The sequence below is a fragment of the Camelina sativa genome, chromosome 17 (genome assembly GCF_030686135.1).
Source record: "Camelina sativa cultivar CO46 ecotype springtype chromosome 17, ASM3068613v1".
NCBI classification, from domain to species: domain Eukaryota; kingdom Viridiplantae; phylum Streptophyta; class Magnoliopsida; order Brassicales; family Brassicaceae; genus Camelina; species Camelina sativa.
Window position 1 is genome coordinate 28,436,888 of NC_141896.1, and position 21,013 is coordinate 28,457,900.

Sequence of the window (21,013 nt, forward strand, 5' to 3'; positions counted from 1 at the left end):
TAGACTGTCTTTGCCAGCTCAAACAAATTTGTATTATTCTGGTAAGACTCTACAGCTGTCAAGAATGCCTACTAAATCTACCACAGACTAGAAGTCTACCAATACACTACGAAAATTATTTCAAAAAACAAACAAAGTATACCAAAAATATCTGTAAAGGACGAGGTCTGTCCCATAATTCTGTCGCAACATGCCATTAGCCTACCATAAATATCTTCCCACCCTTTTACGTCTATAGATGTACCCGCTAAAAACAAAAGTCTATCATCAAGGGCAATTCCTCTACCAACTTAAGTGTACCAACACTACAACTACAAATAAGTGTACCAACACTACAATTAAGTGTGCCAAAAAAATCGTACGTACACCTTGAATCAGACACCTTACTATACAAACTATAACTACCGACTTGATGTACGAGATAAATATACCGTCAAAGGATCGGTAGACTTACTCCCAGTTCCCAATGTTTTTTTCCATTAATGGCATTAACCGTAATTGCGTTTTTTCTCAACACTAGTTTCAGGGGTAGTATGGGTACATAGTTTATTCTAGTAATTACCAACAATTGTGTGTTACTTTTGTAATAAGGAAGTTTTTATGTAATATTATAGTAACTCTCCCTTTTAAATCTAATCATTTTGGGATGATTTTTTTTCTTTTTCTAGATCTCTTAATTTGAATTTGTGAGATTTTCTAAAATACAATTCAAAGCCAACAAAAATACATTTGTCTCATAAAAATTTTAATTCATGATGTTCATGAATTTATATGATAATAATCCCCTATATACCTCCTGCAGGAGGTATGCACTAGATAGCTTGAGATAGGCTCTGCTGTAGTAAGCAGATGGGTGGTTTAGGTTTCAGGAGTGTTGATGATTTCAACACGGCATTGTTGGCTAAGTAGTTATGGCGGCTGATAGAATATCCTGACTCTTTGTTTGCCCGGGTTTTTAAAAGTAGGTATTATCGGAATTCAAATCCTATGGATCCAATACGGTCGTATTCACCCTCGTATGGGTGGAGGAGTATCGTATCTGCTAGATCTCTGGTTAACAAAGGGCTAATTTCACGGGTTGGCTCAGGGACCTCCATTTCTGTTTGGAATGATCCCTGGGTTCCGGCTCAATTCCCGATACCAGCCTTAAGTAACGGTCCTTTCAAGGACCCAAATCTTCGATTAACACATTTAATCGACCGCCAAACAAATTCTTGGCGTAGGGATATGCTTATTGAGCATTTTGATCCCGAGGATGTCCCTCTGATAGAGTCTATACCTTTAGGTAGTTGCTTGAAAGCAGACTATTTAGGATGGCACTTTACAAAAAAAATGGAAAATATACGGTAAAATGTGGTTATGAGACGGAACGAATGCAAGTACAAGGTACGTTCCGAGCTCTTGGGTCGGGTCCAGAGATCACTCCTCTTCTTGTTAAGGTTTGGCAGGTACACTGCCCACCGAATTTAAAGCATTTTATGTGGCAAGTTTTATCGGGTTGCATTTCGGTATCTGCTAATTTGAGACGTCGGGGGTGAATTGTGACATTGGGTGTTCACGGTGTGGGGCGGATGTGGAGGATATCAATCATGCCATATTTTTGTGTCCGCCGGCTCGACAGGTCTGGGCTTTGGCTCATGTACCTATGGGGCCGCTCCTCTTTCCGACTGAGTCTGTATATGCTAACGCCGATCATTTTTTGGGTCATAACAATCCGGGTTCACAGGTGGTGGCTTTTCCGTGGCTGATGTGGTATATCTGGAAAGCCCGGAACGCATATGTTTTTGAGGAGGTTGTTCGGGTAGCAGATGGAGAGGCTTTAACCTGGCAGGCGGCTCAGTTGGAAGTCGAGACGGAGGAAATTACCTCACCTCTTTTGGGTTCTACTTTTGGGAATCGAGGAACTATTTCAATTCTCCCTCCGGTTTTTACAGGATATAGATGTTATGTTGACGGATCTTGGAAAGCGACTGATGTTTTTGCAGGTGCAGGATGGTTTTGTACCTCGTCACTTGGAACGCCACCAGTACTCGGAGCTACCAATTACCGGCGTAGTTTGTCACCGTTACATGCAGAAGTTGAAGCCGTCATTTGGGCAATGCGATGCATGATTGGGCATGATTTCCGAGATGTGGTTTTCCTTACGGACTGTTCAGATTTGGTGAAGATGGTGTCTTCCCCTAATGCGTGGCCAGCTTTCGCAACATATCTAGACGACATTCGGATCGACAGGGAGGAGTTTTCTTCTTTTTCTTTACTTCAAGTTTCGCGCACCGCAAATGTACGAGCGGATTCTTTGGTACGTCAAGCGCGTGTATCGCCGCATCATGTTTTGTTTGTAAACAATTTTCCTTCTAATTGGCTCGTTTGAGCTGATTCTTTTGTTGAAAAAAAAAAAAATAATCCCCTATATAATAAAACGGAAGTACACAACCTTTTTGTAAACTATATAGTTTTTATAAGTTGGTTACAAAATAAGTTATAGATTAAATATAGTTTGGTTACAAAAGAAAAGGTTATTAATTAATCTTACAACCTGTGCGGGTCCTAATTGATCAATTTATCACACTTAATTGTGATTTCCGAGATCTTATTATAGTTGAAAATAAAATCATACATAAGCACGGATCATATTAAAACACTTTCACCAAACATGTTCAAAAATTAACATAAAAACAAACAACAAACATAACTATTTCTCATACATAAAATTACAAAATTAATAATATAAAACTTACAAAATAGGTTTTTTTTTTCAAGTCATCATATTTAACATATGATTTTATTGCATAATGTTTTATCCAAAAAAAACTTTTAAAAATAATCATATAAATTATATTTTATTCTAAAATTATAATATAAATAAAAAGAATTTCAACCTGTGTTCTAGCACGGGTCCTATTCTAGTAGTTTGAAAAGTGCCATCAGTAGTTACTTCTATTCATGGTAACTAGGTTCGAACCCGCGGGTCAAATGTTTCATAATTTTTAAGTTTTGATCTTTCGGACTATTTTTCTTATATATTGTTTTTAAATATATTGTGGGTTTGCTGTATCTTCGATTGTTAGTTAGTTAGGGTAAGATTTATTGTATTATACATCGAATTTAAATGTAAGTTTTATTATTTTACTATTTATCAAAGTGAATTAGTAGGTTTTTATTTTTCTTGGGGTCATATATTGATATTGTTGTAGTATTGTTATTTAATATTAGTATTGTGAATTGGAATATTTATTTTTTAGAGTTTGTGTGTTGTTAAAATGACTATTGTTTTCATATTGTTACTTTCTAATGTCGTGTGACAGCTTTTCTATTCTTTGAGTTAGATAATTTTTATCTTTTAATAAAAATGGTCAATTACATATTATATTTTTTTATAGTGTTTGATATTTTACAAATTTCCCAGTAAAGATTGTTTTAGCAGAATATTATTAACTAATTTTCTATGTATATATGTTATTTTTAACTTAATTTTACTATATTCTTGTTTACGTTTTAATAGTCCAAATATTTATTTATATGTTTAATTTGTAAAATAAATTTGCATTTCATAGGAACTTTACGTTTGTTTTTTGTAAAATGAAATTCATTTTGAAATGGGCCACATAAGGCCTTCCATTATCATTATATTAACTTTTTTTTTTTTTTTACAACATATGAGCCAATGCGGGGGAAAGTCGTTTACAAACAAAACATGATGCGGCGATGCACGCGCACGGCGTACCAAAGAGTCCGCATGTACATTAGCATTTCTGGAAATTAAAGATAAAGAAAAAGAAGAGAACTCCTCCCTGTCTATCTTGATATCATCGAGATAAGTCTTGAAGACCGGCCAGTCTTGAGGGGAAGACACCATCTTCACCAAGTCTGAGCAATCTGTTAAAAACGCCACTTCGCGATAATCATGGCCAATCATGCACCGGATAGCCCAAACAAAAGCTTCTACTTCTGCATGCAATGGGGAAAGACTCTGGCGGAAATTAGCGGCTCCCTTCATCTTCGAGCCATCTGTAGCGGCTGAGCACACCCAACCGGCACCCGCATAGGCATCTCCCGCTTTCCAGGATCCATCTACAAAACACCTGTGACCAGAGAAAACAACCGGCAGAGACCCCACGCGCCCTGTCACTCGACCAGGAGAACTAGGAAGTGTTGATGAATCCTCACCCACCTCCTCTGTCTGAGCCTTTAACCATGTAGATGCCTCCCCTACCGCTACTCTAACGATATCCTCGGGGTTTTCCATACTATTCTCAAATACACGAGCATTCCTCGCCTTCCATATATACCACATAATCCAAGCAAAGGCTGCAACCTGAGAACCCGGATTAGCTGACCCTAGAAAATGATCCACATTTACATACAGAGATTCTGTAGGAAAAGAAACTTGGCCGACAGGCACTTGAGCTAAAGCCCAAGCCTGCCTAGCTGGCGGACACCGGAAAATAGCATGATTTACCGTTTCCTCGTCAGCCCCACATCGAGCGCAACCTGGATCACAGGCGATACCCCGTCTCCTCAGATTCGCCGAAACCGATATACACCCAGATAAGACTTGCCACATAAAGTGCCGAATCTTTGGTGGACACGCCACTCGCCAAACCCCCGCTAAAAGCGGAGTAATATCCGGCCCTAACCGAGGCACTAAAGACCTCTGTTTTGCCGCTCGTTCCGTCTCATACCCTGATTTTACCGAATACTTTCCGGTTTTTGTAAAATGCCAACCTAAGACGTCTACCATCTGAGGATTACCCAAAGGTAAAGCCCTGACTAAAACAGCGTCCTCCGGGGTAAAATGCTCAAGAAGCATATCCATACTTCATGTATTAGTTTGGTGATCAATAAGATGTGAAATTTTTAAAGAAGGGTCCTGAAAAGGTCCCTTACTCATAGCTGGTCTTGGGGATTGAGCTGGTATCCATGGATCAGTACATACAGAAATGGAATCACCAGAGCCAACCCGTATAATAAGTCCTTTGTTTACCAAAGATCTAGCTGATATAATACTCTGCCACCCATAGGATGGTGAATAAGACCGTATGGGATCCATAGGGTTTGAGTTCCTATAATACTTGCCCTTAAAGACTCGAGCAAAAAGGGAATCAGGTGCCTCAATAAGTCGCCACAATTGTTTAGCCAATAAAGCAGTGTTAAAATCATCCACATTCCGAAAACCCAAACCACCCAACTGCTTGCTCCCACATAACTTCTCCCACGCTAACCAATGCATCCCCCCAGCCTGCCTCGAACTCCACCAAAAATTTGCCACGGCACTACTTAGTTTGGACGTGACCGTTTTTGGTAACCGGAAGCAGGACATGACAAAAGTCGGTACCGCCGTGGCCACTGATTTTATCATGACCTCTTTCCCACCTCTGGAAAGTTGCTTCGCGGTCCAACCATTTGTACGACTCTGTAAACGATCCCGAACAAAAGAGAAAACTTTCGTTTTAGACCCTCCCAAACTCTCAGGTATCCCTAGGTACGAACCCATCCCGCCCATATTAGAAATTCCCAGCACCTCCTGCACCTCACTTTTAACGACATCATCTACCTTATGCCCAAATTGAAAGGAGGATTTATCAAAATTAATTTGTTGCCCTGAGACCGCCTCATATTGCTTTAAAATATCCAAGATAACCTCACATTGATACTTATTAGCCTTGCAGAAAAAAGACTATCATCCGCGAACAATAAATGCATAATTGGCGGACATTTATTAGCCACTTTGATCCCTGTGATTCTTTTTTCCCTCTCCGCCTTCCGGATATTAGCAATGAGAACTTCCGTACAAAGAATAAACAAATAGGGAGATAAAGGGTCATCCTGACGCAATCCTCTTTCCGGAACAATCAAGCCATTAGGTCGTCCATTCAGCAGAACCTTGTACTCAACCGAAGATACACAAAACAAAATCCAGGAAACACATTTATCTGAAAAACCAATTTTGCGCAGCAGAGCTTCGACAAAACCCCACTTAACCCTATCATATGCTTTGCTCATGTCTGTTTTAATTGCCATAAACTTCCCTTTACAAGACGGGTTAGTCCGTAGTCCATGAAACATCTCTTGAGCTATCAAAATGTTATCCGAAATCAGACAACCTGGCACAAAGGCCGACTGAGTCTCCGAGACAAGATTTGGTAGCACCATTTAAGCCGTTGACACAAGATCTTGGAGATGATCTTATACCCCACATTACATAAACTAATCGGACGTAACTCTGTCATCCGGGTCGGCTTGGCCACCTTGGGAATAAGACAGATATGCGTACGATTTAGACTCTTATCAAAAACCCCCTCTTCAAAAAAACGATTGACCATGGAAACAAGATCGGCTTTGACAACCCCCCAGGCCTTCTGAAAAAACAGAGCTGTCATTCCATCCGGTCCCGGCGCTTTATCCGGATGCATCATAAACAAAACCTTACGAACCTCCGCCTCCGTCATCGGGGCTTTCAGAAGCTCATTTACCTCCTCCGTTATTACCATGTCCACCTCACTTAAAGCCTCCTCGAAGGAATCCGGAGAGATCGAGGTAAACAAGTCGGCAAAATAAGATACAGCAGTATTGCAGATATCTTCATCCTTGGTAGACCAATTATTATTCCTATCATACAGACCAATTATTCGGTTCCGAGCCCTCCGCTGCTTTGTTTGCGCCTGAAATTACTTTGTATTTTTATCCCCCACTCGCATCCACCAATTCCGACTCTTTTGATACCAATAGATCTCTTCATCCCTATAAGCATCACGTAATTGTGAATTTAACTCCGAAAGCACCTCCGGACCAACTATATCATCTGCTTGAGCCACCTCCAACTTTCGTTTAAGATCCTCTATCGTCTCCCTCCCATAAGGAACTTGTGCCTTCCTCCACTGAGAGATGGCACGACGACAGTTCCCTATCTTGGTCACTAAATCAGGAGAATCCTGATCGCACGCGGACCTCCAACCCGCAGAAATAGCCCCCATCAACCCCGGCTTACCAATCCACCGCCTATCAAACATAAAACACCGACGACCACGCGGCCATTTGGCCCCAATACTAACCACTAGGGGTTTGTGATTCGAGGCGATCACAGGCAAATATTCTGTTACCGTATCCGGGAACTGATCTTGCCAATCCTCAGTACCTAAGGCCCGGTCGAACCTACACCGAATTGATTTCTTATCCCGGCCAAGGTGTTGATCTCAAAGTACTTATCCTCAATAACCTTTCCCAGACCATATCACGATTTTTAGGTACCGGATCCCTATAGACAAATGTTATATGAAAAACTTTGCCATTATGAACCGCTGCGATATCAATGATTCTGTTGGTGGCCAATAAAATTGAAATATTAAAATCATCTTTATTATAAAATAAAGCCAAACCTCCACTACAACCAACAGGTTCTACAGTTTTTAAATTTTTATAGCCAAAATGGCCTACAAATTGTTCCAAATGAGAAAAAGATTGTTTTGTTTCCATAAGAAATAAAAAATTTGGCCTATGATTCTTCCATAAATCTCTGAGATGTCCAATGGTGGCCTTATTACCGAGACCTTGACAATTCCAGCTTAAAATATTCATTTAGAGATGTTTGGTTTTGGTGGCTTGGCTCCACCATGACCGCCTTTTGCCCCTTCCTGGGTCCTTGTAGCAACACCGCTTACCCCAGATTCCTGTCCAGTTGGCGGAGGTCTTCGCCGGGGTGACAAAAGCAAATTAGCATTCCGTTTTTTAGTAGAGACCCCTCTAAGCACGAGACCCCCCCTTCCCCTTCTTCCCTTTGTCGCCTATCTCCACTTTGGTTGGAGCTCCTGTCTCCTCGTTTGGAAGACTACTGGCCTCACCTACAGTCTTTTCACCATCAATCTCCACTAGCATCTGATCACTCTCCGCATCCTCCAAAGCCGAGTCATCCCCGGACACCCCAAAAGTCTTCCCAACTGCACCTTCAACATTCTGGTCCACCATACCATCCCCACTGACAGTATCTGAATCCTGCAAAACCACATCAGAGGTATCTGATACCAAAGAGTTTCCAACCAAACCTACCTGTTCCAAATTTTCGGAAGACTTGGAGGCATTCTCCTCCACCACCGAACCTTCCCCCATTTCATCCCGCGAACCAAGCGCAGGGTTCTCAACCTGATCCCTATCTGCCGTAGCTAAAACCAGGAATTCCTCCCGTTGCCACAGCCACTGCTCCTGTACAAACAGTGGACCCCGCAGTCCCCTGAGTCCCCTCTGTACCTTCAGGCAACTGACCCTCAGGCAACTGACCCTCATCATCGGGAATCTGACCCTCTTCAAGGGGACCAGAGACCTGAGCATCCTGAACCATGGATACATCTGCAGCCTCAGTCTCCTGGAATAGAGATTTCTTGACCTGTCGGGGCTTCCTTTGCTCAAAAACTGTCCCCCTGACCTCCTCCGAAATCAAAGGCAGCTGAGGACCTTGACGCTGACGAGGCTGACCCCGAACCAACCCATTCCTCCCTCTGTGATCCTGCGACCCCAAACTGGAAGCTCCCTTGGAGAAATTCTTCTTCCGCGATGAATCTCCGAAGTCTTGCTCAGCCCGAGTCCGTGAACCGCCAAACTGGTTCCCATTGTTTCCTCTAAGAGCCCAGGCTGACCCGTATGTCTCTTCCCCTCAGCCATAAACGCACCCTTATAGCTCATAAGTTGTCCCTTGTCAGCCTGATCCGCCCGAACCAGCGAACCACCTTGAGCCCCACTGGTAGCCAATGGGCACACTGTCTCATCATGACACAGACTGAAACATCTCTTGCACCAACCATAGAGTTTCTCATAGAAAAGCTTTACAATAGTAACTTCTCCATCAAAAAAACTCAATATCAAACTCAAAACAGATAGGCTTAAGCCCGTCGATCGTAACCTGGACCCTCCCACGGTCAACATCTACCGCTTCAACCACCCCTAAGTCTGAGCCAATATCGCGAAAGGTGGGCTCTGGCCAGAACTGGATGGGGACATCAGACACCCAGATCCAGAACTTCAACGATGATGGATAAGCAGGATCCACAACCGGAGTCCACCTCACCAGAGAAACCATCCAAGAATCAAAGTGAAAAGGCTCCATGGACAATACTTCAAGGATATCAGCTTCTTCATCAAAATCAAACTGGAATTTACCAGAACCTAGATCAGCACCAGCGACTTTCCCCTCCACCTGCCAAATACGTGGTAGCATGAGCAACAAAGCTTTCATGTCCTGCACCTGTTGGTTGAAACACCTTCCGATGACCGTTTTGGAGTAGCCTGCAATGAGTGCAGAGTTATCAAAGTAAGAAATTTTGACACGATGCCTTGGTCTGGCTTCAACCTCCTTCTGTCCCGACAAACCTTTCCCCATAAGACCCGCTTGTGACATCACTTCCCAACCAGGACCACACCAGCGAGAGTGAAAAAGAGAGAAAACAATGAAGCTGTTATACCAATAAAGAGAGAAAAGCGAAAGGTGCATCAATACAATAGCATCCAACATCGCTTTATAGGAGACTCCAGACCAACTAAGAAAGTAACCCAGATCAACGAAAACGGGAAAGAACATCTGTCCAATCTCCCGCGATTGCAAAAATCTCCCAAGGAAGGAAAGAATAGCCCTCCCAACCACTGAAGTGAAGATTTTCGGATCCGTATCCTCCAATATTAACCAAAATAAACGGCGAGATTTGATCCCGAATCCCATCACAACTCTTCCGAATCGCTTCCGCTGATAACAAAACCTGAGATTCCTCGCGGGTATGCATCCCAGAAAGGAAACCAAATAAAAGAAATGAGGATCGCATCCTTGTCCGATTCGCACAAAACACCAGCGTTGGTCCCACAACTGCAATCTTACCAACCTCACCGTAAGAAGAAACCTCGAAAAGGAAACCAGAAGACCAAATTGATAGCCATATCCTTGTTTAAATCTCCTCAAAACCCCGTATCGGAACCAGATCGGCAGTAAAGGATCTTCAAACTTCCAAATAAACTCATACCTTCGCCCAGACCAGAAGAACGTATCCCATTGAATCCCGAGAGAACCCCAATCACCCACCAAACACAGAAACAAGATCATGGAAGGGTTAAAACCCTAGATCCACCACCATCGAGAGAGAGTGTTTTTGAGAATATTTTCTTTCTCTTTTGTAACTTCTTTTTCATTTATTTCCCTTTATCATTATATAATGTTTAGCAAATAATTTTGGTTAAAATAAAAATACAATACAAATGATTAAGAAGAAAAAAAAAGGAATGCAAACGACACTTTTCAGCTTCTTTTTCACCGTCGAATCCATCTTCCAAAATCTTCTCTGTTAATCACTTAATCTAGTTTTCCCGAATTTAGTTCACTATTTTGTCAAATTCCTCTGAATCTCTGTATAGCTATGTTAGATCAAGCAATTGAAGTTGAAGATGTCCAGTAGCAGTTGACGCTCCTAGTGCTGCTTTCGTCTTTTTATGAGGGGCAATCTACTTCTAATTAATCAATTTCAGGAACGTGTTCTTGTTGGTTACTTCCGTCTTGCAATCAATCATGTGGGTAAGTTAATTTGAAGTCCTTTTGAATCCTGTGTTCACCGATTTTACATTTTTACCAGTCGACTTTTTTTTTTTTTTGTCAAACACCAATCGACTTTTAAAAAACAAAAGTTGTATAGATTTGCTGAAGTTAATTTATTAGTAGGATTTTAAAACATAGAGTTGTGTATTATTTCCGCGGTTTTAATCGTATTTTGTGACTGATTTAATTTCTGATTGTGTTATACATTTCATGTATTGGACACAACAACGTCGTTCAAGTCGAAGGATACGACAATCATAGTAAAGGTAAATAGTTTTCAGTTTGTAATGACCATTTAGAAATCAAATAAGCAATCTGTGGTTTGCACTGACTTACTATAGTGTTTCAAATACAGGAAAATCAATGACTGGTAAATAGATAAAGCAAAAACAGATAAGTACTACTTAGTACATTGATAAAAGTATATTAAGCGAATGAAATTACTAATGTGTATAGAAATGCTAAAGCCTATTATATTATTGTAGGTGACTATATTAACCATCACAAAAGTACATAAAACAAATACTGGCGACGTTCTCTTCTCATTCTTCAGAAAGTTATATCAAACTCAGACTAATAAGGTTTGTTTTCTAAAATCCTAACTCATAGGATCTAATATTTGATTATCGGTTTAGAAAATAGGTTTCTTTTTATTATATGCTTTCATAATCAGGTTATAACTTAAAGAACTTTATTACTGATGATTTTTATCAAGACGGATAATTAAACAAAAAACATTATAAAGTGAAAACAATATAAAGATTTTTCCTCGTATCATTCTTCCAGTAAACCTCTAGCCAAACATGCTTCCTTATATGAATTGTAGATGTAACACCCGCAAACCAACTTTTGGTAATTTGGTAAGGGTGTCGATCGACACCTTCTAGTGAGGCATCGATCGACACCTTCTAGTGAGGCATCGATCGACACCAGTTGTGGCCGGTTTGGTCGGTTCAATTTTAATTGTCCGGTTTGCGTGGTTGGTTTAGGGAATCCCTAAAATCGAGTTTTAGAGGTAGAAAACGACACCATCTGCTGTCGGTCGACACCCCTCTTCCAGTTACGATGGATGTTGCATGCTTGTATATTGCCTGGTTTGTTTTATTGATTGTTGTTTGTGGCATGTAGAGATCTTATTGCTTGTGTGTATAGCCCAGTAGATGGGAGGATTGCCTCACTAAGTATTTGTGATAATACTTACGCATCTCAATTGTTGTTTGTGGTGTGCAGGTAAAGGCAAAGTGTGATCGTGGAATCCAGGCAATGAAGAGGAGGATGTTCTAGGGACTTGATTGGATGTTGTCTGGCATTGTTAGCTTGCTAGAGTTGAGTCATTAGAAACATTGTTAGGTTGATGGTTTCATGTTTTCTGATGATTGATTATTGGATATTGCTTATGCTATGGTATTGGTTATATTATTGGTTTATTATTGGTTATTGGTATTGAGTATTCCGCTGTTGAATGTGTTTGTGGTTAGGTGGCTAGTGGGTATGGGACCACTAGCTCTAGATTATTTTATTATATTATATTTATTATTTATTATTAAAAAAAAAAGGTCGGTCGTTTCAGTAGAAGACATGGGACCAACTTCCTTGAGAGCACACATAACATTTGAGCCGGTGGTGCCGGAGGCCGGTTCTTATAACATTTGACTCTGTCAAGACAAAATGATTACTTTATTACTTTATTACTCAGTAATAAAGTAATAAAGTTGGTCCCAAGTGTGATCTTGTGAGGCCGGTGGTGCCGGAGTCCCGGGAAGGGGAGTTACAGCAGGTTTGAGCCGGGAAAGGCATGTTTGCCAGATACATAAGTTCACGAGAAGCCTTCATGGCAGGATAAACTAATTGTTGCGACGATGTTGGATGAAGTTCATTGGAGATGGACAGGGTGCTAGATTCAAGGTTTTGGTAAGCTTGTTGGAGGGAATAAGTCAAGTGGTTTGAGTTAGCGGCCTGTAAAGCATATGAAGCGGTGAATCAGAATATGCGAACGTATGGTACTTGTTTGTTTTATTACGTTCGTATTGATGATTTGCTGTGGAGAATTGCCAAGCGGAAAACTATCTTTGGAATAAGCTAACTTGTGGAAGTTTCCCTAACTGGCAAGTTACTAGAGGTTCTTGAAGGAACAAGAGGGTTGATATTCAGGTGGCGGCGAGTTGATGTCGGCATACTTGAGTATTTGTTTAGTTGAGTTGAGGAAGTAACTAGAGGATTTATGGAGCAAGGGATTCATACGTTCTAGTGTCTCACCGTGGAGAGCACCGGTGTTGTTTGTTAAAAAGGAGGACGGAAGTCTCTAAACTATTTATTAACATGCATATAGCATTTTAAGTTTGAAGAAATTCCACTAATCTTGATCTAGTTGAAGATTTTTAGAATGACTAATAATAAGACTTTTAATCAATTTTAAATATAAAATTATAATTTGAAGATGCGAACAATTTTTTCCCCAGATACATTATATAGTGAATATTTCAATTTAATAATTTTGTATGGTAATAGAGATTTTTTTTGTTTACATAAAAGCAGTATATTTGGGTTGCATACATCGTAATTTAGATGATGCATTAACAATATTAAAAATCTCAAATATGAAAAACATCTTCAAGCAATATGGCTTGCATGCTGAATAAATGTATTTTATAGTTTCGTCTTTTGGTGATACTTTCACAATTACTTATCTTCTAAATTACTAAGATGGATTTAAATTATTTATTGCAACAGTTTAATTTAACCATTGTAACATTTGGTTTATTTGACTAACCTGTAATCCTTCTATGATTAATTCGGAAGTACATTTGACAAAGTAACTTTTTTTAGGTAAGATTTACATAATCAAATCCTTGTCATTTGAATAAATACCACAATTTAAAGTTATTATTTATAATATAATCATACTTTAAAAGTTTAAATTAGTATCCAAACATATTTTAAATTATTCTAAAAAAAATTTGTATCCATAATTTAAATATTCTAAATACTTTTAACTTGCTAAAAAGAATTTAAATTCTTGTGAATCATGTTATATAGCGGGTTAGAATTTATATAAATCCATATAGTGTTTTACGGGTTAGTATCTTAAAATACACAAAATATTTAGTCTGGTACTAAACGAATCTCCCTTTTAATAAAAGGGAAGTACACAACTTAGTTTTTGTAGACTTTATATTTTTTATAAATGATTACAAATGCACACAAATAGGTTATATAAAGGATATACATTAACCATAAATTAACAACTCTTCATATATAGATAATAAATAATAAATCCATAAATCCCATAAATCGTGGAGCAAATATATCTTCGGTTTTTTAATCGGATAATATATTATAATAAATAATAGTAATACATAATAGGCTTCTACGATAACATAGGCCCAACTATGGCATTGTAAATCGTTTGTTTAGTATCTTTCAATCCACATATGACCTATTAATCAGAAGAAAAAATATACAAAATATCCACATTTTAAACATTTTCCGAGAAAACATATTTTTAAAACTATGATTGTTTTAAAATATTATAAAAATAAAAATAAAAGACAAATAACAAACATACATGATCATTTTTTTAAAAGTAAAATTTGAAAATACAACACTTTAAATAAAAATTAAATTATAATAACCGAAAAAGATTCTAATCCGTGCTACAACACGGGTCCAATCCCCTTTATAATAAAACGGAAGTACACAACATTATTTTGGTAGACTTTATAATTTTAATAAATGGTTACAAATAGGTTATACATATATTATAAATTAATCAATATATTAATTGTAACAAATAAAACCTTAATTGTAGCAGAAAATATTAAACGGGTTATTCTAAATTGATAATTCATGGATATTCTAAACTTTATTTCGGAAGATCACGTATATGGTTCCAAATATCTAGAATCACAATATTACCAATTTATTTTCCATATATTTTATTGATAAACCACATCAATAAAAAAAGTTATTAAAGGGATAAAAATATACTCACAATCATAAAAAGTAATCAAATCTTGCTAATTTAATAAGATTAATCGTGATCTTCGGGATCGTATTCAGAAATTAAAAATTAAACCTTAATGCTAGATTAGGACCGTGCTAGAGCACGGGTTGAAATTCCTTTTATTTATATTATAATTTTAGAATAAAATATCATTTATATGATTGATTTTAAAAGTTTCTAAGGTCCTAATCTAGCATTAATCATGATCTTCATAATCATATATTATTATAAAATTATAATATAAATAAAAGAAATTTCAATCCGTGCTCTAGCACGGATTCTATCTAGTTAATCAGAATCATATATTATTATAAAATTATAATATAAATAAAAAAAATTTCAATCCGTGCTCTAGCACGGGTCCTAATCTAGTTAACAAGAGGTATTACGCAAATCCTAATCGGTTCCAAACACAAGAAAATACAATCAATATAATATTATAGAATCTAAATATTAAGGGGCACTTTCAACTTTAGTTTATTTGATGAATTGTTACAACTATAGTTTATTTGATGAATTGTTACAACTTTAGTTTATTTGATAAACCGGTGTAAAGTATATATTTGATGGACTGCTACAACTTAACAATATAAATATATTCTATGATATTGTTTCTCGGGTATAACTCTTTAAAAAGGAGAAATTGTTATTAATACAATTTTATAAATACATATTTTCAAAAATACTTATTTTTGGCCTTTTTCATTTTGGCCATTTTTTTGTCTAATTACAATATGTTAAATTGATTTTTAGAATATTTGGGATTTCTTTTTTACTTTGTTTAGTATTCGGAGTTTAGGGTTTAAAATTTAGTCATTTTGATTTTGTTTATAGAAAATGATGTTATTGAAACATTGACAACAAGAGAACCTAAACTATATTGTATCGAGAACCTGGACTATAAATCATCCAGCAAATTTGAATCACTTCTCATTCGCTGGCGTTCGGTTATGGGGAGTCCTAATTGGTTACTCTCTTTTTCTCTGTTTTGTCAAAATTCATGTAACTCTTGCGCGGGGGTAATTTTCTAGCAAAACATTACCAAAAAAATTTATAAGTAATTTTTTCTTTTGTTGATTAATAAATTTAACAGTTCAATTTAAAAAACCAAAAAAAAAAAAAGATATTTCTGCAAATATTCCTAAAAAAAGGTAAAAAAAATGGTATTTTTGCAAATATTCCTTAAAAAAAATAAATTATGCATTTTTTTTTCTTCAATAATCTGATTATATTGTGTGTGCAAATCGTTTTTGTCCATTTGGGTCTCGTTTTTGTCCATTTGGGTCTGAAGGACAATCGGCTTTTTCACCCCCACAATAGCGTTATGTTAAATTTATACCTAAACTATATTGTTGTGCTAAAACATTAGTGTTTTCTTAAGTAGCCTTTTTTATTTTCTTAAGATAGTGTTTGGTGCACACTACTCCAAAAAGACACAACTTGTATTGATGTTTTATAGTATAAAACACTAAAGAACCCATTTGGCCGTCTGGCAATTTATACAAGGTTCACGTGATCCCAAGTTACAAACACAAACGTCACGCGCCGCCCATCGATTCGGACTAGACCCGAGTGTGAGGTCCAAGTTCAGCTCACTGTCCACACTATCAAATCTGTAATCGCGATCAACCCTTAACAGAAGATCCTCGTCTGTTGGTTGGATCATCGAACGGTGAGTGTTTGGGTCAATCCCACGGCTAAGGAGTTTCCGCTTTATATGTGTGTTCCAATAATTTTTAATCTCATTATCTGTTCTTCCCTGTAATTTTCCAGCAATCAACGACCATCTTTAATTTAAAAAAAAACGAAAATGTTAATAACAGATATTTTCTAAGGAAAGTTAAGTAATTTTCGCTAGGAATGAGAGGAAAACTCTGAACTCATACTTGTTTCCGAACAAACTGTGAAGTTTAACAATGATTTGATCTTCACTATCAGTGAAATTTCCACGTTTAAGATCAGGACGAAGGTAATTAATCCATCTTAACCTACAGCTCTTACCACAACGCAACAACCCTAAAATAATATAAAAGCAAATGATATTTTTTTAAACTGAGACCAAAAGAAACACACACAAAAAAAATATGGATCGGAGAAACGAACCGGCGGATTTGGGGAGAGAACGCCAAGAGCCTTCACCGTGATTACGAATGTAATCAATAAGAAGTTGATCTTCTTCTTTAGTCCATGCTCCTTTGTTTGAGTGAGCCTTTTCACAACATGGTGATCTTCCCATGATGATGATGATCTTTACAATGTGGGTATAATAATGAGACAATAGTGAGAGTAGGATCTGAAGAGAGGTGTTATATAAAAGGAAGTGACTTTGACCAAGTTGGTGTTTTGCTTTGTGGGTGGAAAAGATTTGGTAGGTTACCTTCTTTTTCTTTCTTTCCTTAGATTTTGTCTCTTTATTTTGTAATAAAAGACTAGAGAGAGGGGTTTGGTGGAGAAAAAGTTTACACTTTACAAGTGATATGGATTATTTATTTTAATACAAATTTATTCCTTGTGTTATATAGCCTTCTAGAAGGAAACTGAGTGGTGGAAAAATACTCAAACAAAATTCCAAATTGCATCTTACATGCCTTTTTGGCACTATCTTTTCTTTTCTAGAAGATTGTTTTTCTATGACAAAAAAAAGATATTTGTTTAATTTAAATATACAATCCTAGATACCTTCACATACTACTTTTTTTGGATATACAAACTTCATTAAAATTAATAGAAATATTACATAATAGCTATGTTCTTTTAACAGTCGCTCAACCAGCACCAACAATTGGGAAAATACTCTATTATGGGATTAAAAACTGTCGCCAAAACAGTTAAAACAGTCGCCGAAATAAATCGCAATAAATCATAACTGTCGCTGGAATATTAAGCGATCAGTTCCAAAAACAGTCGCTACGTCTCTTTTTATAAACACCACCATCATTACTTGATACAATTTTGTGTTTTTAAAAATACCACCACCATCATTACTTGATGCAATTTTGTATTTTGCATCAAGTAAAGTTTAATATCTCTAAATTTTATAGTTTTTTTAAAAATTATGAACATTTGAAATTATAAAAGTTAAAAACACCACGAAACGTATTATATAGCAGGACGAGCTTGTATCAGCATCAATATAAATCTAAAATATCATTAGCCGATGTTACAGCACGGATAAATAGTTATTTTATTAATTTGTTAACATCACGAAGATTAAAACCCGTAAGAAGATTAAAAATAAAATTTGAAAAAATAAATCTAAATCATCCATACATGTATATATATAAAATAATATTGAATAAAAATATTAATTGTCTTGAAAAAAAAATATTAATTGTCATCTTTTATTTTTAGGATTTTTGATATAAATTCTTTTTACGCATGTCAAAATTTTATTGATAGATTTGACACATGTTGCAATCAAATACTAACTTTCAAAATTAAATTTTATATAATAAAATATAGATGAATATTATTCAATATTTTATAAAAATTAAAATCAAACAAGATGTGAGAGAAAACATAATGATTGAAAATAGAGAATTTGTTAAAAATGCCCCTTTTGATATACCCCTTTTCAAAAATACCCTCTTTTCTGGCCATTTTTATTTTTGCCCTCTTTTAATTTTTAATGACCATTTTACCCTTAGATAAAAATTATTTTATTCAATAAAAAGAAAACCAAAATTTTCCCGCCAAAAAATATCCGACATATTTTCCCGCCAAAAATTTTTCGAAAAAATTTTCCCGCCAAAAATTTTTTTGTCAAAAAATTGTGATAAAAAATTTCGACAAAAAAATTTTCCCGCCAAAATTTTTCTCGCCAAAAAAAATTTACAAGGTTTTTAAAAGGTTTTATAAGGTTTCCAACTTATAAAAGTCTTATAAACACCTTGTAAAGACTTATACAAGATTTTTTAAAGAGTTTTAAAAGGTTTTTTAAACAACTTGTAAACGCTTTTACAAGATTTTTAAAAGGTTTTTAAAAGGTTTTAAAAGGTCTTTAAAAGGTTTTTAAGAGGTTTTCAAATGGTTTTTAAAAAGATTTTTAAAAGGTTTTTAAACACCTTGTAAACGCTTTTACAATGTTTTTAAAAACCTTGTAAAAGTTTTTATAAGATTTTTAAAAGGGTTTTAAAAGGTTTTTAAAAGCATTTACAAGGTTTTTAAAAGCGTTTACAATGTGTTTAAAAACCTTTTAAAAGGTAAAAATTTCAATATTTTTGGCGGGAAAAATTTTCGATTTTTGGTGGGAAATTTTTTTTTTGGCGGGGAAAAATAATTTTTTCGGGAAAAAATTTCGATTTTGGCAGGAAAAAAAATTTTGGCGGGAAAATATTTTCGATTTTGATGACTGTACATTCTTGCTGTCACTCAAAAAGGGTAATTTGGTCATTTTGTATATAAAGAGGGGTAGTTTTAAAAATGATCAACATGGAAGGGTATTTTTAAAAAGGGGTATAGAAAAAGGAGTATTTTTGAGAATGCCCCTTGAAAATAATGATTAGGACATAACTCAATGTCATATCTTTCTTATTTATGTTGATAGCAATTAAATATAGACTTTTAATTATCAAAAAGTGTTAAAACTAATTAATCTTTGTAGATTTGTTTTAGGCGTTGTTACCCTCAATAATTAGAATTTTTTTTTATAGTAAATGGTAATTATATTAATATCCATTATTATGTTTATTACGCAAAGAAAACATGTGTCGACGTCATATTACCAAATGGAACCCAACATTTATATAAGATATAATTCGTGCCACATTTACCAATTCTTACAAGCTCAAGATTGGCTTTCTTCAAATCTCTAGGTGACGCTTCTCAATCCGTTGCCGCTGTTTTCTCTCCGTCTCGTAACGGTGCTGCCTCCAGTTGCGGTAACCCTCTAGTACAATATTCTTATCATCAACGATATAATATTAAATATTACTTTTAGGGATGGTAATGTAGATTATCTTTTAGTGTTAAGAGACAAATATAAATAATATCAGAGTCTCTAGTTTTTTTTTTTTAGGTTGATCATCCACCTTAATTTGGCAGGGTATCTTAATGTATGTATGTGAATTTTGAAAGATGCAGAGTATTTTAAAACTATTTAGATTCATGTTTCTGAAATATTATTAATGTGAGCTTATTAAAAATAATTAATCATGGTCTTACTTGAGTGTGTGTCGTCACAACAGGTATTACTATGCGGAGATTCCCCTGTCCTAAGAATCCAGGTCCTTTCGTATGGTGTGCAGCCATCATCTGTGCAATAGTGTTGATTTCTCTTGTCTCCATTTGCCTAGTACTATTCATATGCTTCACTGTCGTTCACCCGCGAATCCCTATCATCAGTGTCGTGGATGGTCATCTCGATTTCTTTAGGTAAGTACGCCTCTCCACGATCTTTTTTTTCCCCTTTTGTGATATTGAATATGATCTATCTTGTAATTTTATTTGTTTTACTATTTGATCGACTAGGTATGATGACATAGGTGGAGTATTGCAGGCGAATATATCTCTTTCAATCCAAGTTCATAATACTAAGGCTAACACTTACAGAGTGTTTGATGAAGCCTACTATGAAATAAGATATGAAGTTCAACCGATCACAGGTATAAGAATTGGTATGTTTGAAGCTAAAAAAGAGGGACCAATGGTCCTTCCATTCTTGTGTCCGATTATGATACAGTTGAATCCACCACAGAGGCAAGCTTTAGAGTTTGAGGTCAAAAGAAATTTGATCAGGTTCGAGATCATAGGTGCATCGAAGACTTGGTGGCAATTCGGACTACTACGGTTAGTGAAATTAAAGTCTGACCTTCGCTGTGAGCTTAGGTTTACACCGTCTAATGGTAGTTACATCCCGTCAGTTTGTACTTCTTCGGCTGGTAAGGGCTTTGAGTTTGATTGGCACAACCGGAAGTAAAGCATTACTGCAGTAACAATATGCATCATAAGCGGTATAGTGCAAAAGTTGTATGCTCTAATTAATATAGCACATTTAAGTAAAACAATGACGGATTAGATACTAAACTACAAGAAAATATTTAATATATTTTTAGAAAATAAATTAATTATATTAAATTATTTAAATATTTTTAATATTTTACAAGTAAATGCTTTACAAATGGTTCATCTGAAAGGATGGTAGAAGAGAGCATTTGAGAGCATATGCAGCTTCCAAATGCTGATTTATATTCATTCGTAAAAAATGTTGATAGGATGACAAAATCATTATGCTCCTTCAAATGCTCATTCAATCAAAGCCCTTTAAAATCAGATTTAAGTTCTATGAGTTGGACTATTATTTGTACTGTAATATAAATATTATTACCAAAAAAAAAACGACTAAACATTTTTCATTTTCATAAAATAGAATCAAACAAAGATGGTAAGGGAAACATAATAACTAAAAGTAATGTATATAATATGAAATCATTCTAATTCAATTTTGT

General features: G+C 36.1%; 5 protein-coding genes across 5 annotated transcripts; 2 read left to right on the forward strand and 3 right to left on the reverse strand.

Moving 5' to 3' along the window:
• Positions 1 to 987: 987 nt before the first annotated feature.
• Positions 988 to 2,950, forward strand: LOC147924423 (uncharacterized). Its single transcript, XM_087496765.1, has 4 exons — positions 988 to 1,285; positions 1,381 to 1,448; positions 1,622 to 2,299; positions 2,891 to 2,950. The coding sequence occupies exons 1-4, from the start codon at positions 988 to 990 to the stop codon at positions 2,948 to 2,950; spliced, it is 1,104 nt and encodes a 367-aa protein (XP_087352891.1).
• A 636-nt stretch (positions 2,951 to 3,586) lies between these two features.
• Positions 3,587 to 4,816, reverse strand: LOC147924424 (uncharacterized). Its single transcript, XM_087496766.1, has one exon. It carries the CDS (start codon positions 4,814 to 4,816, stop codon positions 3,587 to 3,589), a length of 1,230 nt encoding a protein of 409 aa, XP_087352892.1.
• A 3-nt stretch (positions 4,817 to 4,819) lies between these two features.
• LOC147924425 (uncharacterized) lies at positions 4,820 to 8,103 on the reverse strand. The gene is made up of 6 exons (XM_087496767.1): positions 8,044 to 8,103; positions 7,754 to 7,989; positions 7,217 to 7,315; positions 6,724 to 7,152; positions 6,435 to 6,609; positions 4,820 to 5,554 (listed from the first exon to the last, which is right to left on the reverse strand). The coding sequence occupies exons 1-6, from the start codon at positions 8,101 to 8,103 to the stop codon at positions 4,820 to 4,822; spliced, it is 1,734 nt and encodes a 577-aa protein (XP_087352893.1).
• A 7,885-nt stretch (positions 8,104 to 15,988) lies between these two features.
• On the reverse strand, positions 15,989 to 16,924 carry LOC104757858 (transcription factor MYB8). The gene is made up of 3 exons (XM_010480645.3): positions 16,671 to 16,924; positions 16,454 to 16,583; positions 15,989 to 16,354 (listed from the first exon to the last, which is right to left on the reverse strand). Exons 1-3 carry the CDS (start codon positions 16,801 to 16,803, stop codon positions 16,036 to 16,038), a joined length of 582 nt encoding a protein of 193 aa, XP_010478947.1. The 5' UTR covers positions 16,804 to 16,924; the 3' UTR covers positions 15,989 to 16,035.
• A 2,387-nt stretch (positions 16,925 to 19,311) lies between these two features.
• Positions 19,312 to 20,651, forward strand: LOC104757857 (uncharacterized). The gene is made up of 3 exons (XM_010480644.2): positions 19,312 to 19,447; positions 19,754 to 19,940; positions 20,037 to 20,651. Exons 2-3 carry the CDS (start codon positions 19,762 to 19,764, stop codon positions 20,482 to 20,484), a joined length of 627 nt encoding a protein of 208 aa, XP_010478946.1. The 5' UTR covers positions 19,312 to 19,447; positions 19,754 to 19,761; the 3' UTR covers positions 20,485 to 20,651.
• Positions 20,652 to 21,013: the final 362 nt, after the last annotated feature.